At 43.1% G+C, this 16,148-nt stretch overlaps 1 protein-coding gene and 1 long non-coding RNA gene across 6 annotated transcripts; both read right to left on the reverse strand.

Moving 5' to 3' along the window:
• Positions 1 to 4,142: 4,142 nt before the first annotated feature.
• LOC123066374 (early nodulin-55-1) lies at positions 4,143 to 5,248 on the reverse strand. Its single transcript, XM_044489466.1, has 2 exons — positions 4,905 to 5,248; positions 4,143 to 4,794 (listed from the first exon to the last, which is right to left on the reverse strand). The coding sequence occupies exons 1-2, from the start codon at positions 5,113 to 5,115 to the stop codon at positions 4,376 to 4,378; spliced, it is 630 nt and encodes a 209-aa protein (XP_044345401.1). The 5' UTR covers positions 5,116 to 5,248; the 3' UTR covers positions 4,143 to 4,375.
• Positions 5,249 to 10,114: 4,866 nt separating this feature from the next.
• Positions 10,115 to 15,648, reverse strand: LOC123072236 (uncharacterized). 5 transcript variants are annotated; one of them, XR_006434925.1, is made up of 6 exons: positions 15,200 to 15,648; positions 14,499 to 14,619; positions 13,618 to 13,690; positions 13,194 to 13,324; positions 11,522 to 12,224; positions 10,115 to 11,016 (listed from the first exon to the last, which is right to left on the reverse strand). It is a non-coding gene; the product is annotated as an uncharacterized lncRNA (long non-coding RNA). The 5 variants fall into 5 exon arrangements; XR_006434926.1 differs by having other exon boundaries at positions 14,499 to 14,647; XR_006434927.1 differs by lacking the exon at positions 15,200 to 15,648 and adding an exon at positions 14,713 to 15,067.
• Between the last annotated feature and the right edge of the window lie 500 nt (positions 15,649 to 16,148).

The raw sequence follows: 16,148 nt of genomic DNA on the forward strand, positions 1-16,148 counted from the left end.
TTGATTCACTTGGTGAAGCATACGACTTCTACAATTTGTAAACCGGTTTTGGCATTAGATATGGAAAGAGCCAGCTGAACATTGAGAGGACAAAGTGCATGCAAGAAATAGTATGCGGTTGCTTGGTGAGTGATGTAGTTACGTCTGTACGTCTGCGAATCATTTTGGTCAGTAGATAAAATACAATTGATTTTTCAATTTCGCATATGTGGGTAATGACTGTCTGTTATGGTCCATTGTCGAACAGGGGAAGCCAGAAGCAGAAAATAGTAGATCCTGCAGGTGCGAGTGTAAAGCTTTGATAAGATTGTTGCGAGCAGCGGACAACAACTGGTACATTACAGAACACAGAGAGAGCCATAATCATTCGATGTCGTTGACAATGGGTGAGAAAGTTCTCTGGCCGTCGCACAAGCACATTGATGTGTACACTAAGGATCTCATAAAACAGTCGCGGGAGAACAATGTTAACCTTGGCAAGGTGTACAACATAATTGGAAGTTTCTTCGGGTCAGTTGAGAAGATTCCATTCACTAATAGAACCCTGAGGAACATCTGCAGGAAGATCAGTCACGAGCAGGCCGATGATGATGTTTGGAAGACACTAGAAGTGTTCGCTGACATACAGGCTGGTGACCCTGGTTTCACATACAGAGTGCTGGCTGATGATACAAGCAAAGTGAAGAACCTGATGTGGGCAAACGGGAGCAACCGTGTGCAGTACCGTTTCTTTGGAGATGGTGTCACTTTCGACAAAACATATAGGACTAACTTGTATGACATGCCTTTTGGATTATTTGTTGGGGTAAACAATCATTTTCAGAGCATCATCCTCGCTAGGTGCTGATGCACGACGAGCAGCAAGAGAGCTTCGTATGGGTTTTCATCGAGTTCCTTCATATGATGGGAGGACCTACCCCAAAGACTATCTTGATAGGTTAGTGCTGTTTTCAGAGGGTGTGTTTTTGGTAACCCTTGCAGTGTGCAGAGACATGTGTTTATTCATCATCTGACAATAATATGGTACGAGCATATTCGTTGCAGATCAATTCAGAGCTATGGAACTAGCAATCAAGAAGGTGTATCCAGATATTGTGCATAGGTGGTGCAAGTGGCACATATTGAAGAAGGCAAAAGAGAGTTTGGGTCCTTTGTACACCAAAAAAATGACTTCCAGGCTGATTTCCACAAAGTCGTGAACCACATGTTAACCGAAGATGAGTTCGAGACGACATGGGATATGTTACTGGATAAGTACAATTTGCGGAAGGGGCTAGGACCATACTTTAGAGTTGTTTTCAGTGCCAAGATGACCAACACACAACGCAGCGAGAGTGCTAATCACATGGGTTCTCAACTGCAGGTTATGGAAATACTTCACCTAGAAGAGATTCCAGGTAAACATATTGTGAAACGGTCGATGAAGGACGCAGGGGGCATTTTTCCGAGCCATCTGCAGCAGTACCAAAAGGACAAGCGAAGCAACATATCATTCACATGGAGGCATTCGACACTGTACTTCAAAGCTATGGACGTCGTTCGCATGGGGGGTGCTAGTGCAGAATCATTTGACTTCATGGATGCTGCACTGGATGATCTACTAGTGCGTGGAGCACCTATTGCAGAAAGGAGAGATGGACTCGGGCTTGAGGATCGCGTGACAACCTTGGACCCTGGGAGGCAAACTGGCAATGGAGAGGTTGCTTTCATGGTCGCTACAGGTGCCGATAAAGAGAATAGCATGGCACATTTTGTCAGCGTCAATGACTTGCAAGGGCTAGCAGCACCCGCTAAGCATAGGGGGGGGGGGTTGGTAGGCCAACAAACAGCAGGGAGAAGGCGCCATACGAAAGGCTCAGTCGACGTACACGGTTCTGCAGCATCTGCAGGAGGGAAGGACACAAAAGAACTACATGTCCGGACAGAGGGGACGCACCGAAGAAGCCTAGGAAACCTGGGCGATGCAAGAACTGCGGAATCGAAGGTCACCGCCGGAACACGTGCACTAGGCCATTGGGCTTCGCTGCAAACTAGATTTCGATAGTCATGTTTTATGGATTCCCGACAGGAATTTCCTAGTTTGTTGCACTACGCTCTGCTACTCGCATGCTTACCTGCACTTACATGGTATTCATAGTTGCATTCAGAAAAAGATTATGTAGTGTGTACTCATGGAGCTGTGCATCCACGCGCTGTCCCACTGTAGTAAGATAAAATGTGCTGAACTGGTGTGAGGATTTTCGTGTTTCGTATGGACTGAAACTGAACTGCTTGTTTGACTGTCATCCAAAAGACAATATTGTTTCTTGTTTTTTAGTACGACTGGCTGTGAGTATATGTCAAAAACATGCAGAATGGAGATGTTTGATTTCAGGGACGCCCAACGTGAGGACACACAGATTTTTGATTCAGTGTCTCACTGGTGTGGGAGCTCATAGCCGGCAACATTGGTTTCCGGATCCGCGCCGCAGAAGGGGCACATGATGAGATCAAGAAGGAAATCGGCGGGCACAGGGAGAGATGAGGAGGATGAGGCGGACATGGGTGGCTCAGGTATGCTAGGGTTTGCAGTAGAGAGCGGAGCGAAATGGGGAATTTTCCAGAGTGCGGATTGGCTGTGGCAGCTGGGAAGCAGCTGCATGCATTTATGGCGTCCCCAGCCCTAACGACGTTGGTGAGTCCAGCGGCACACACGGATCAGCAAGGCTCAGCATCCGTGACGAGCCATCCTCCACGTATTTGTTCCGACGTGAGAAGCGAAGCTCCGTCGCAATCAATACGAGCAGCTGGCAGAAGCAGGAAAATGGGAATACGGTTCTCAAATACACTAGAAGGCACGGATCTAAAGGCAAACTTGCGGAGGAGATGTCGGGATCATCTGGGCTCGCGCTCAGAAACAGATATTCGCATCTTCACCACGCTTTTTCTAGTGAATCTACTTTTTATCCCGCATGTCACTCCACAGTATCTAGCAATGACATCACAAATAGCATTACAAATATACTTTGGGATATTGAAAACCAACATGGCATAAACAATGATTACCTGTGTCATCGCCTTTATGAGAGCAAGTACAATAAGGTGATGTAGGCGGGCTGTAAGATATTAAATATTATATTCTTGCTTACTTGGAAGAGAGAGAAGAGGAGAGAGAAGAGAAGCGGGCTACTAGTTAACAGTCGGCTACAGCACGTGCTCCTAGGTACTTTGTGAGAGTGAGATGGGCCATGTATCAACAAAGTAGTACATATTTATATCTAGCTATTGTACTTGTTGACTATAAGTTTGACTATATGTGACATGGCAATATCATATAGCCAGCAGCTGGCTATATTATTAACCATGCTCTGAGGCGCTTCTTTACTGGTGATTAATTGACAACATTTTCGAGATCCACCCATTGATGAGCACACAAACTCTATCAACCAGGTGTTGGAAACAGTCATTACAGTAAATTCCAACCTTTGATGGTAGGCCCAAATATTTATCCGAGATAGCCTCTGAGGCAATATTAAGTTGTTTACAAATATTCGCCCGCGCCTCCACCGGCGTGTCGGGACTAAAAAACACACGGGATTTTACATCAGCTGTCCTAAGCTAGTTTCTCGGGAAAAAAAAGCTGTCCTAAGCTAGCACAGTATATATCTAGAGCATTTCTAAGTGACGTGGCGTTCAACATATGCGCCCTCATCAGGATCAATTAGTCATCAGAAAAATAGCAGGGAAAACTGATGGTGCACTACCGCATGCTATAATATCCACCAAAGTATCTTGGATACCACCGACCAACTCCTCATGGGCTAGTAGACTTGATAAACCTTCAACACATATTAAAATAGGCAAGTGGATAGAGGATCCCCTTGTATGAGCCCCCTTGTAGGGGTAAAAATCTCTGTTTCATCTCAGTGGAACCAAACTCTGTTAACACAAGCCATGATCATTTCCGCCCATGTGCCGTCAAAGCCCAGCTTAGTCACCATATCACCGAAAAATTCCATCCCACCCGATCATATGTTTTGTGTATATCTAACTTCACGGCACACAAGCCACTGTTCCCTTGCCTCTTTTTCATGATCATGCGTAAACACTCATAAGCCATTAACACATTATCAGTAATGAGTCTCCTAAACACAAAAGCACTCTGGGTCAAAGAGATAATACGTGGTAGTAACATTTTCACTCAGCATTTATAGTTTCTTAATCGAAAGAGACACAAGTATATAAAAATATACTTGTTGTCACTGACACGTGAAAAGACGGCACGCAATACATCAAAACGAATACTGTGATACTAAATCGAACGGTCCTTGATTATCACACGCACATCACACACTAATTAACTGACTAACAAATTATGTAACCAACTTAGGCTTGCTCAGATAAAGCAGGCGAGGACCAATGTCACAGCTTGTGCCATGGCGCGAGCGAGGGACGCCACGAATGGCCCGCCCGCGGCGGATGAATACTCCATCGACGGGGCCGGCCCTGGCGCCGGTGAGATCGACGATGACGACGGCGCTCGTGAAGGCGATGGTGCCCTGGGGGCCTGTGCCGGCGATGATGCTGATGCCGGCGCCGGCGGGGAGGCAGCGCGGACGTTAATTACCAGCCTCTCGCCGGCGTTGCAGTGTCCGAGGTCGGCGCTGGCGAAGTAGGCGAGGCCTGGCGCGTCGAGGAGGAAGAGCGTGCTGCCGTCCCTGGGCACGGCGCCGGTGCCGATGCCCGCCGTCTCGTTGCAGTGATAGTATCCGACCTTGCTCACCTTGATCACCGAGTCGTTCTTGTACACGAACTCTGCATGCATGTCCATTTGCATTCACAACACAAGGATTAAGTTGATTTGGTCTCCATCTGGCTAATCAGTGGATCAAACGCTGGCGTGCACCTAGTCAATTGCTACTTACCGATGGAGTCCTCGACGAAGAAGGTTATGGGGGCCGCCCACTTGACGTAGAACATCTCCTTGTCCTGCGGCGGGGGCACGCGCCACCCTTCAGGGCCGCCGACCCTGTACCGCTTCCCCAGCGGCACCGCGGACGCCGCCGGGCAGAGGACGACGAGCACGATGGCGAGCGCCGAGAGACGGATCACCAGAGACGCCGCAGCCGCTGCCATATCGATCGTATCAAAACCGAGCAACGGGCGCTCTCAGCAGGTTCTCTGCCCACCGCCCACCGATGATCTCCGAAGAAGAGGAAGTGGTGTGTGTGTGTGTGTACTGTGTCCAACCGGTGTGTGTGTGTACTGATAGGAGGACGAGGAATTTATAGGGGTACTACGTTGATCGAGTAGTGCCGATCGATCGAGAAGTGGTAAAACTGATAGGGTCGAGGGAGCGTGCATGCCTGGCGAACTCAACCGATTGCCCGTTGGCGGTTAGGTCAACTCGGCGTTGCTCGCGCGCGGACGGAGGTGGAGAACGTGGCGTTGGACTCTCACCAGGCAGTTACTGCACCTGCATGCATCCATAGGGCTTCTCTGCCCGACGGCGGCATTACGGACAGTCGTACAGGCCCAAGAACTGAATGGCAGTACCGGCAACGTTTTTGGAGAACCTTTCTTGCAGTCCAGGTGTTTGCCATTAGTGGCGGCAGGTTGATACTGATATTTCTTTCGTAAGAAAAACTGATATTTGAATATTTGATGTTGCATCCTGTTAACCATCGGCGGCGGTGCGTTGGTACTGATATTATTGTAAAAAGTAAATACATCAGTGGTGCTTGAACTTGTCATGAATGTTCACTATAATGTTTGAACTTGAAAAATACGTCGAACTGATTTCAAAACATGGCACGTACGTGCAAATACGGTATTTAAATTGCGTAGTGACACTGTATATGGCTGATGTGACACCGACATGGCGTGGAGCTCACCTGTAGCGATAAAACAGGACTAACTGAATACTACATGTCTCAATGACTATTGGTCCCGCCTGCTAGTATTGGAAATTAAAATGAAAAATGAGGCCGAATGGTAATCGGACCCACTGACCTGACAGTGGCGGGCAACATAGCTTGCCAACACGAAGGAACTTCACATGGCAAGTCTCCAAGAGCTTAATCTATTGTAAATGAAAACGCTTGTAGTACTGCAGTCTGTGCAGCTCATTTAGCATACTAGTAAATGTGTACGTGCAGTGCACGTTAACATTAGGTAATATATTAATTACACATAAATATTAGGTACTTTGATATGCAATATATTGCAATGCATGTTGATATTAGGTAATATATTAATAGTAAGATATATTGCAATATATTAGGTAATATATTAATCTATTGCAATGCAAGTTGATATTAGGTAATATATTAATAATAGGATATTTTTTGCGTATTAAGTATGTGATTAGCATTGGTATTAATATTTGGTACGATATTAACTGCATACTAAACGTGTTGAGCAATCATCATTGAAGCAGCCTGAGTCATTGGATTGACCTGATTTGATGGCCGGGATTTGTTGAATCTGCCCCATTAGGTCTTTTTATATTGGTATAGATGTTAATTTTTCTTAAAATTTGTAAAAAGTATGTACATTATAATTACACTAATACAAAGAAAATTCAACTACTCTCGTTTTATAACTAATTCATATATAAATATTTTGTATAATTTATAATTTCTTTTGTACTCATCACTAAATATTGTGTTCTTAAATAAACCATCTTACATATAATCAATGAGTGTATATTTTATATTTACACTAAATATTTTAAAAACTTGTGCACTATATTTAACTATTATTATATAAATTATTTCTAAAAATTACAGGAACATTTTTAGTTTTTTATTGCATACTTCCATATACTTATTTTGTAGGCACACCAATATTTGTGTACCACAAATATGTATAATCCACAGCGTGGCATCGGGCCTGGTTTATAGATTGTTTATTAAATAATATGTGCACACGCATATTAGTATACCTCGAGATAATTATTAACCTATATCTATATATATACCCAATAATAAAGGGGCTATTATGGCGGTATGTCATGGAAATTGCCTCCAAAGTTGCAAAATATTACCGACCAACGCCACCTATAAGTAATAAAAAAGGTTTTACACACGGAAATCCCTCGCCTGGGCCGGCCCATTCAGTTGGGACGTTTTATAGTGCGCTCTGTGCGCTAGAAGAAGACGCAACGCGACCGATTGGACCGGCCCATGTTCCGGGTGGCCTGTTTTTATAAGGTCATTATTTATTTGTTTACTTTATTTTCGTTTTTCTACTTTAAACAACTTGGGACTTCAAAACATTTCCGAAAATTTAAAAAATGGTAATTTTGAATTAAAATGTTTAATAAATCTTAAAATGTTTGTGTATTCAAAAAATGTTAATGAGTTTGTAAAGCAATATTTCTGGTTCAAAAAATGTTCAAATTTTCAAACACAATTTTCTGGGAAATCCAAAATGTTCATGAGTTTTAAAAATTTCGTGTATTAAAAATTATGATGAAATTGAACAAAATGTGACCTATCCAAAAAATGTTCATGAATGGAACAATATCATAAAAATTCAAAATCTGATCCTTACTTACAATACAGTTTATTTATTCATAAAATATTCTCTGATTCAAAATATGATCATGCATTTCAAAAAGTGTTCGTTAAATAAAAAAATGTTCCTGAATTTCAAAAATTCTTCCAACCAATTCCAAAAAAATGCTCATCGATTCTAGAAATATTCACATATTCCAGAAAATTGTTTAACAAGATGTGCACAATTTTAAAAAATGTTTGCAAATAGTATAAAATAATCATGAATTCGAAAAATGTTATTGATTTTAGAAAATGTTCGAAAATGTGCACAATTTTAGAATATGTTCACGACTTTTAGAAAATGTTCATCATTTCATAAATTAGTCATGATTTTCACAAAATTGAGAGTGGTCATGTATCTTGATAATAGAGCAAAATATGGTCATGACCATTGAAGATTATAAGTTTTGTCCCGTTGCAACGCACGGGCCCTTTTTCTAGTAAAATATAATATGTGCACACACGAGGAGTCCGGAGGAAACATCAGCTTTTGTGAAACACAACTACCAAGTACATACTCCCCTCGCCGATGCACCCCCTTGGTTTCGGGAGCTCATATTGAGCGATGTAGGCGCCGCTTCGCGCCGCTGGCGCTCGCATGGACGCGAAGTGGGCCGGCCCAGCAACGTGCTACAAAGCAAAAGGAGAATGCAAAATGGCACGTTAAATTCAGGGAGACGTGGGACCAGTAGTCCCCCACACGAGTTAACCACTAGACCATGTTTAGTTCGTTGTTACTGAAGGAAAACAGAGCATGCACATAAACCATGGATTATTTGACTAAAGAAAACATAATATTAAAAAGCATTCACATAAACAATGAATTGAAAACAAAACTTCAAAAAATGAAAAAAGTTCATCGATTTTTTTAAAAAAAGTTCATTGAATTTGAAAAAAGTTCACCAAATTTGAGAGAGAGTTCATCGATTTTAATAAAAGTTCATCGATTTTGAAAAGAGTTCATCGATTTTAAAAAAAAGTTCATCAAATTTTAAAAAAGTTCATCGAATTGAAGATAAAGTTCATGAAATTTGAAAAAAAATCATCAAACCTGAAAAAAGTTCATCGAAAATTGAAAAAATTTCATTGATTTCCATAAAAAGTTCAACGAATTTTAAATGTTCATTAAATTTGAGAAAAGTTCATCAAATTTGGAAAATAAGTTCATCAATTTGGAGAATAGTTCATGGGTTTTTGAAAAAACGTTCGTTGATTATGAAGAAAAAGTTCATGGATTTACAATCACGCATTTCAGAAAAATAAATAAATAGAAAAGGAAAAAAGGACAGAAAATAGGAAATAGAAAAAGAGATGCGAACTAGCAAAGAACAAAAAGGACGGAAGCAGTTTCAATCCATAAGTTCACGATGGTTCTAGTGGTTAGGTCGTTACGCTAAATGGTCTAGAGTTCGATTCTTTGGCTGGCACCATTTTTGACAGACAAAAGGAAACGCTAAATGGGCTGAGCCCAGCTAAGGAGCCTGCAGGCGCCGGTTTGTGTCTTCCTCGTTTGGCGACTCGGGGGCGATTAGGTTTTCCCCATCGCGTGCCCCCTCGCCGCCGGCTGGCCCGCCGCGGCGAGACCTCCCCTGCCTCCTTCTCCCCATCCCCGCCCTTGTCTCTCCCCATGGTCCCTCCCCAATTGCGATCTCGTCGGCAACAACTGCAGCTCGAATGAAGCTTCTCCTCATGGCTAGCGGCTGGTCTGGTCAGGGTTGGTGGCGCCGCTCCTCCCGTCGTGCTGGGCGCCGAGCAACGCGAGCGTGGGTGCCGGTCAAGCCATGGGATCCAGAGGGTGTCGTGGTTCCATTGGATCTGACAGGGGGTCAGTCCATGGACTCAGCCGACCGCCGCTAGGCTGCCTCGTACACGGACTTTCGACGGTGCGCGCGGATCTGGGTCGTGCAGTGCTCGGGTGTGATTTGATTTTGTTGGGCGCCGGTGGGAGGTTGTGGTGGTGCGCCGGTGCGGCAGCGGTGCTGGCCGACTATGTATCGATGGCCCGTCTCTTGGTGAGAGGCGGGCAAGGTTTGGCCTTTCAAGATCCGGAGTGGCGGCTTCGGCATCGGCTGGCGGGCATGGTTGTGCCCTTGCGATAGGTGTCGTGATGTGGGTGTTGGTGGTCCGTCTTGTCCGTGAGGGCGACGAGGTGGACCACACGGAGACGTCCGTGGCTTGGGTGTGGTCATTGGGGATTTGAATTACTAGATGACTCGTTGCGCCCATGGCGCAAAGGCCGTGTATAAGCTAATTATTGTGAGAGATTGTATTAATATATTTGTTGCTTCAAAAGAATAGCTTATGTACATGCAGTGAGCAGATAAGATTGAAAATGGTGCACTAAGTCATGTAGGAAAGTACTATTGACTTTCTGCAGATGTAGTAGTTGTTGATGATTGTTTGTAAAATAAACAGGAATGTAATTGATTTTAATTTGTTGCATACACCGTGATTGGAAGACGTTATCACAGGGAAGCTCTAATGAAAGCATTGAAGCAAAAGCATGCATAAAAGGAAGCTTGTTTCTTGAGTCATGGTTTATATATATATATATATATATATAGAATAAGCGGTGAAAAACTGCTTTTGACTACAAAGAGAACAATATAATCTAAAGATCATAGACTACATTATACAATACTTTTCACCACAGAAGCAGTGGCCTGGAAAGAATAGCAGAAGAAGAGGCCTTCACATATATACAGTAAGCGATGATAACCCGCTTCTGAGTACAGAGATAACAACAAAGTTTAAAGATCGTAGACTATATCATACACTACTTTTCAGCATAGAGGCAGCAAGTTAAGACTAAAGCGTACACATATCTTGCTTGGAGTACGCCAAAATGCGAAAGATCCTTGTCTGATTGATACGTCAGGACACATTGACCAAATCTCACCAGAAACTATTTCTGGTTGCTTCGAGGCGCTGCTCAAACTTCATAGCAATGTAGCGTAGCCTCTGCGTCAGTCCTTCAATGCTTGCCAGCGCTGTTTTCATAACTCCCTTTGCTATCCCGCCCTTTCAAATGCCGAGCAGTCGTTGTGTTTTCTATTTGGGCAGAATATGAGCTCATATACCTGACAGCGTAGTAGCATGTTTTGCACAGCTTCTTGATTGTTTTATTTGATGCAACCAACCATTTGACCAGGTGCGTCACTTGATTTTCAAGCTTCTTGACATGAGTGTAGTGGTAGTCCCTCATTTCTTTGCCATATGCATTTTCCATGTATCTAATAGCTTCAATAGCAGCACTGTCTTCAGCATCTTCATAGCTATCTAAGATTGCACCTGACAGAGAACTTGGAACAAGTGCACCATCGAGCAATTCCAAAGAAGAAATGAAAGTAACCGTCACACGATTCTTTCCGCCTGGGCATATCTTGTGATAATAAGTTGCAGGGGGTAACTTCAGAGCTTTCAGCACCAGGGCGAATATGTGGGCATAAGGAATTACTATCAGATAGTCATTCTCCTGTACAAGCAAAGTAAGGGTTAAATTTCTGTCTGACAAAATAATAGTTGAATCGACAAATGAGGATTTCAATTGGGCATGGTAGTTTGATTGAGTGTGAAGCCCTGAGTTGTTCTATTTAACTACATAAGAGAAGTTACAGGTAGGCCTGCCATTCTTGTAGGCGCCACTAATTGTGAGGATACATGTGTAGAGTTACACAATTGAAACAATGAAAGAATAGAAGACTGACCAAAGACACCCTTTCCAGAATGCAACACTGAGGAAAATATTGTCCAGGAAATAAATATGATTACTACAACTTCACCTCATTCAAAAAACTAAGGATGAGTTCTGGAAGACCAATTTCCACGAACCTAGCTACCTATATTTCATTATGCATGTATCTTTTATTCACTCTTCCAAGAATACAGAAGCAAGGCAAATAAGCCGGCGATGGAGCAAAACTGAAAGCCAAGTTTATAAAGACCAATGAATGAACTACAACTGGTGATTAGAAGATTACATTGGGCGCAGGCGTTGCTGTCCTTGATGCTGCTGATCCTGGGGAACCGTCTCACAGACGATGCCAATGTCCATGTCTTCCATTGTGAGATTTTTGATCTGAGATTGAAGAGGGGTAGTGCAGTGAGGAGAAAGCAAACGAAGCATGAAATCGAATATTGTTGTAAGAGTGTGAGCCAATCGGTGTAAGAGTGTGCGTTAACATATTGTTGTTCGAAAAGAATAGCTCATATATTATATGTAGTAAGTACATTAGGTTGGAAATGATGCACTAAGTCATGTAGGATGGCCAATGTCTCGCAGAAAGATAAATAACCTTTTTAGTTATCTCACAAATATGAAATAACGATGCTCTTTGAATAAATGAATACTGGTTTCTGTAAGAGGAATTGAAGTAAATGTAATAGTAAATGGAAAAACAGAACCGTGCCTTGCAAATGTTTGTTTTTTTACGTAAAGGAAAAGAAACACCTTTTCTTGTGAGTAACAAAAGGAAAAAAAGAAAGAAACACCTTTCTGTTCTGTGTATTTCGATGGCCCATATGTTATTTAGCCCGGCCCACGAATAGCGACAGTCGTGACCCGTGAAGAGCTGAATATGAAGCGGCAGCGAGTGGATCCAACGAGCTTGTGTATCCCCTTTCTTCCTCGTCTCTTCAGTTCGACGCCAGAGGCGTCTACATACGCTAGAAGCATGGATTTTACTACAAAAGGGAAGGCATCAACAAGCATAAGTATCTCAATTTTAGCCACCAATGCAGAAGACAGGTCATGTGCTTTTGTTCAAGCTATGCAATATTAATAATCATATATTTGTTTGCCCATAGGAATAATAACCGCAAGGTAGTCTAACCATTAGCGAATATTCTATTAAGGGAAATAACAACACAATTAAATGGTAGAAACTCTAAAAGGGGCAAATAGTCATTGGCTTGAAATCATCATCTTGCTCGTGAGCAAATAAACACGATTGTTTAATTATCTCATAACAAGCTAGATCAAAAGCATTAAACAACCTAGGGTGTGCCTAGCCTTACAAAATATCATAACACATACATTTGGTGGAGAAGGCAGACAATTATGTACTGTGAGCCAGTCACACTACCACGAAAACCATGATAAACCTTGATAAGACCAGGTCGACCATATGGTGGCAAAATCATCAAAGAGGTATATGGGGAAGAACTCATCGGAGCAAAGCCAATAGAACAATAAGTAGATCTCACTTACATGCAGCGCCAGCGAAACCAATCATAAATTTGGACGAGTGTTTCGGAGAGAAATTACTGCACAACAATGGCAACCGACCACAAGGCCTTTAAAGATGAATATAATATATTAACACAACAGCAGTTCAGTTTCCGTAAGCGGAACAATGAAGAAATATATCGTATAAGTTTACTTAATTTGGTCACATATTGTAACCAGAAGTATTTATGTGCACAAAAAAGGAAGGCAGACTTTCCTTTGGTCTAATTTTCACAAATTAGTTCTGACTGCCTACTGAATGGAAGCTACTAAGTTGAGTAAAACCAAGCATGTATGTGATCTGACCATCGTCAACTGCAAGTAAACTAAGTAACTAACTATATGTACCAAAATGTACAAAGCTCAAGGTCTGTTAGGGAGACAAACAGTTAGGGGGACAAACACAACGAATAGAGGATGCACACCTGATGCCTGTTGAAGTTTGCTTCGGCCTCCTCTCAAGGACAAATCCAAAACAGAATCAGCAAGCCTGTGTGCCTCCGTGGCAAGCTTTCCACATCTCCGTCTTTAGTGTATCAACTTAAATATTGACAATCTATGCACTCACAAATAGAGGTAATGGTAACAAGTAAGTAAAACACACATGCATGGATTATAAAGTTATGAGTCTTTGGCATCACCAATAAAATGAACTATGCACAATGAACATGGTACAGAAACAATCACAATGATGAATAAATAAATTGCTCTATCGATGGAATCCACAAACACCTCGGCAATACAAATTATATTGTATTTTGAATAGGAAAGCTAATCCAAACACAACCTTCAACAAAAAAATCTGCAACACGAGAATGGTCCAAGACAAAAGGCATGTGTGTTACTAACCTATCGCATAAATGTGTCGTCATAATGGCTATGTGTAGAATTTGACAAGGTTATAGTTTCCACTCCTTGGACTCTGAAAAACAGAATGATAAATATGGTGAGCACATAATAACATAACATTGAAGTTGTAATGTTCAATCAACACACTGCAGCCATCTGCATATGCGTAAACCACTGAAAAACATAATGATAAATATGGTGAGCACATAATGATAAATATGGTGAGCACATAATAACATAACATTGAAGTTGTAATGTTCAATCAACACACTGCAGCCATCTGCATATGCGTGAACCACTGCTGCTCTACAAACCTATATTACCTGGATAATTATTCTGTTCTATCATCAGTGAAAACATGCCTATGAGGCATCCTTACTTCCCTCCATTGTTTTGGTGATATTTCTCATCTTCACCCTACTGCCATTCGGATCTTTATTTTATACTTCACACCCAAAAAATGAGTCTGTGGTGGAGTAAGTTGACCATGCCTTCTCGCATAATTATTCCAATTAAAAGTAGCCTTTTCTTGATCTTTCTTTTAAGCAAATACTAATAGTTGAAAGAGGATAAACCACAACGTCGGTTCGAACGAGACCTCCGTGGAACCATCTAGCTAAAATGACACCGCCAGTAATCAACAAAAATAAAACAATTTTTGAGAGCTCATCACAGAGCAAAACAGAAAAGATTTCTAAATCTGAAAACTCAAATTAAACAAATATTAGAGACTCCATGGCGTAAATTGGAATGGATAACAAAGCACACTTATAGGAAATAAACAACATGTATTCATGTGAACAGAAGTTCCATATTCAAAGCCAAAAACTGATATGTTGGGTTTTGAAGAAGATTCAAACATCAGATGTACTGAAACTTACATCTGAACCACACCATAGTTGGTCCACGGAATGCCTCTCCACTGCCTCCGGTAGCAGCACCATTTTTCAGCAGCAGCAGCCTCGCCTCATCAGCTGATGGAGGTAACATCAAGCACTCACGCTGATTTTGCAGAGAACAACAGTAAAACCTACAACTATCAGTTATGAATAATAATAAAAGGGTGGGATCAATTATTTAGAAACAAGTGAGCACCTATTATTAGAAAAGCCGGTGCATCACATTTATCTCTCCTCTTGCAAATTGTAAAAAAATTGAGCAGTGCAAATTGTAATTAATATCACTGAACAAGAATACTATAGGATTATTGATTTATTCGTGCGAAGACAAACATGATAAGTCACCTGAAGCATCTATGTTAATTTAGGTGAGAGCAAATCAGTATGTTATGCAATAGTTTGATACCATAAAAAACAGTTGGAGAATGATCAAATAAATTTATTACCCAGCAGCGCCACCTGATGTTCTGTGTTCAAGAGCAGTGCAAACATAGGCCGATGTGTATAACAAAAAAAAAAGTTTGCATCCAAGGATAACACAGGAACATACGTGATTGTGTGTGTGTGAGAGAGAGAGAAGAGAGAGAGAGAGAGAAATATCCTCTTCTTTCTCACATCTGCACAAATTGACATAGATCAAGAAATCGAAAAAAGATTGGGGGAGGCAAATGACGAGGTCATACCTAGGCAGCCCAGATTGGGGACGGGGACGACGGCCGGCGCGCAACGGACGACCACTCATCCACTCCAGCGGCACGCCAACGTAGAGCCTGGAGCTCCAACCTTGCTTCTCCTTCCCCCATCGCTATCCTCCTCCCTCCTTGCTCCACCACGCCCACCATGAAGATCATGCAACCCATGCTCTTGTATGGTGGTGACTTGTGCCCAATCTAGAACGTGGGGAGGAGAAAAGAGAAGGGGAGGAGAAGAGGCACTGCTCCCCTCCTCCTGTCGAGTCCTTCTTGAGGGCGAGCTCCTCCTGCGAGGCCGGATCAAGGCCGACGGGCGCCGGCAGAGCACGGCCCGGCCGAGGCTGAGGCGGCGGCGGCGGCAGGAGGGGAGGTGGAGGCGGCGGCGGCAAGAGAGAGAGGAGGCGGCTGCGGGGCGCGGGCTAGGTCTGGCTGCTTTTACTTTTTTCTATCGCGGCGGCTTCCCTTTTTCTTTTCTCTCGTGCCCGCTCGCCCAGGTCGCCCGCTCGCTCGCTGCTCTCTCTGAGCCGGGCACCCAGGAGACCGACAAATGGGCCCGATGCGGCTGAAGCTGAGGCGCCGTCGCCGGGTGCGAACGAGGACGGTAAAAAACGTCCTGACAATCCACGATCGATTGGCCACAGCCCACGAGCGACCTGCCCCTGCTTTTCATCCACAGAAGCACGCACCATCCATGCGTCGCTGCAAGGCTGCCCCACGTCGAAACGTGACCCACTCGTCAGCTGCTCATGGGCCGATTACGGGGCGTACAAGAAAACGAGTGGTCGGATACTTACCAGGTCAATGAAAATTACTGTTACAACGCCAGCGAGGCGAAGCGTGCGTTCAGGATCGTTTTGAAATCGCGATGGCGCTGGATGGGCGGGTACTCTAGCAGCTTTTATATGTTAGATGACCAAACCCCTGTTATGGGTGTCGTCCT

Source organism: Triticum aestivum, chromosome 3B, assembly GCF_018294505.1.
Source record: "Triticum aestivum cultivar Chinese Spring chromosome 3B, IWGSC CS RefSeq v2.1, whole genome shotgun sequence".
NCBI classification, from domain to species: Eukaryota; Viridiplantae; Streptophyta; class Magnoliopsida; order Poales; family Poaceae; genus Triticum; species Triticum aestivum.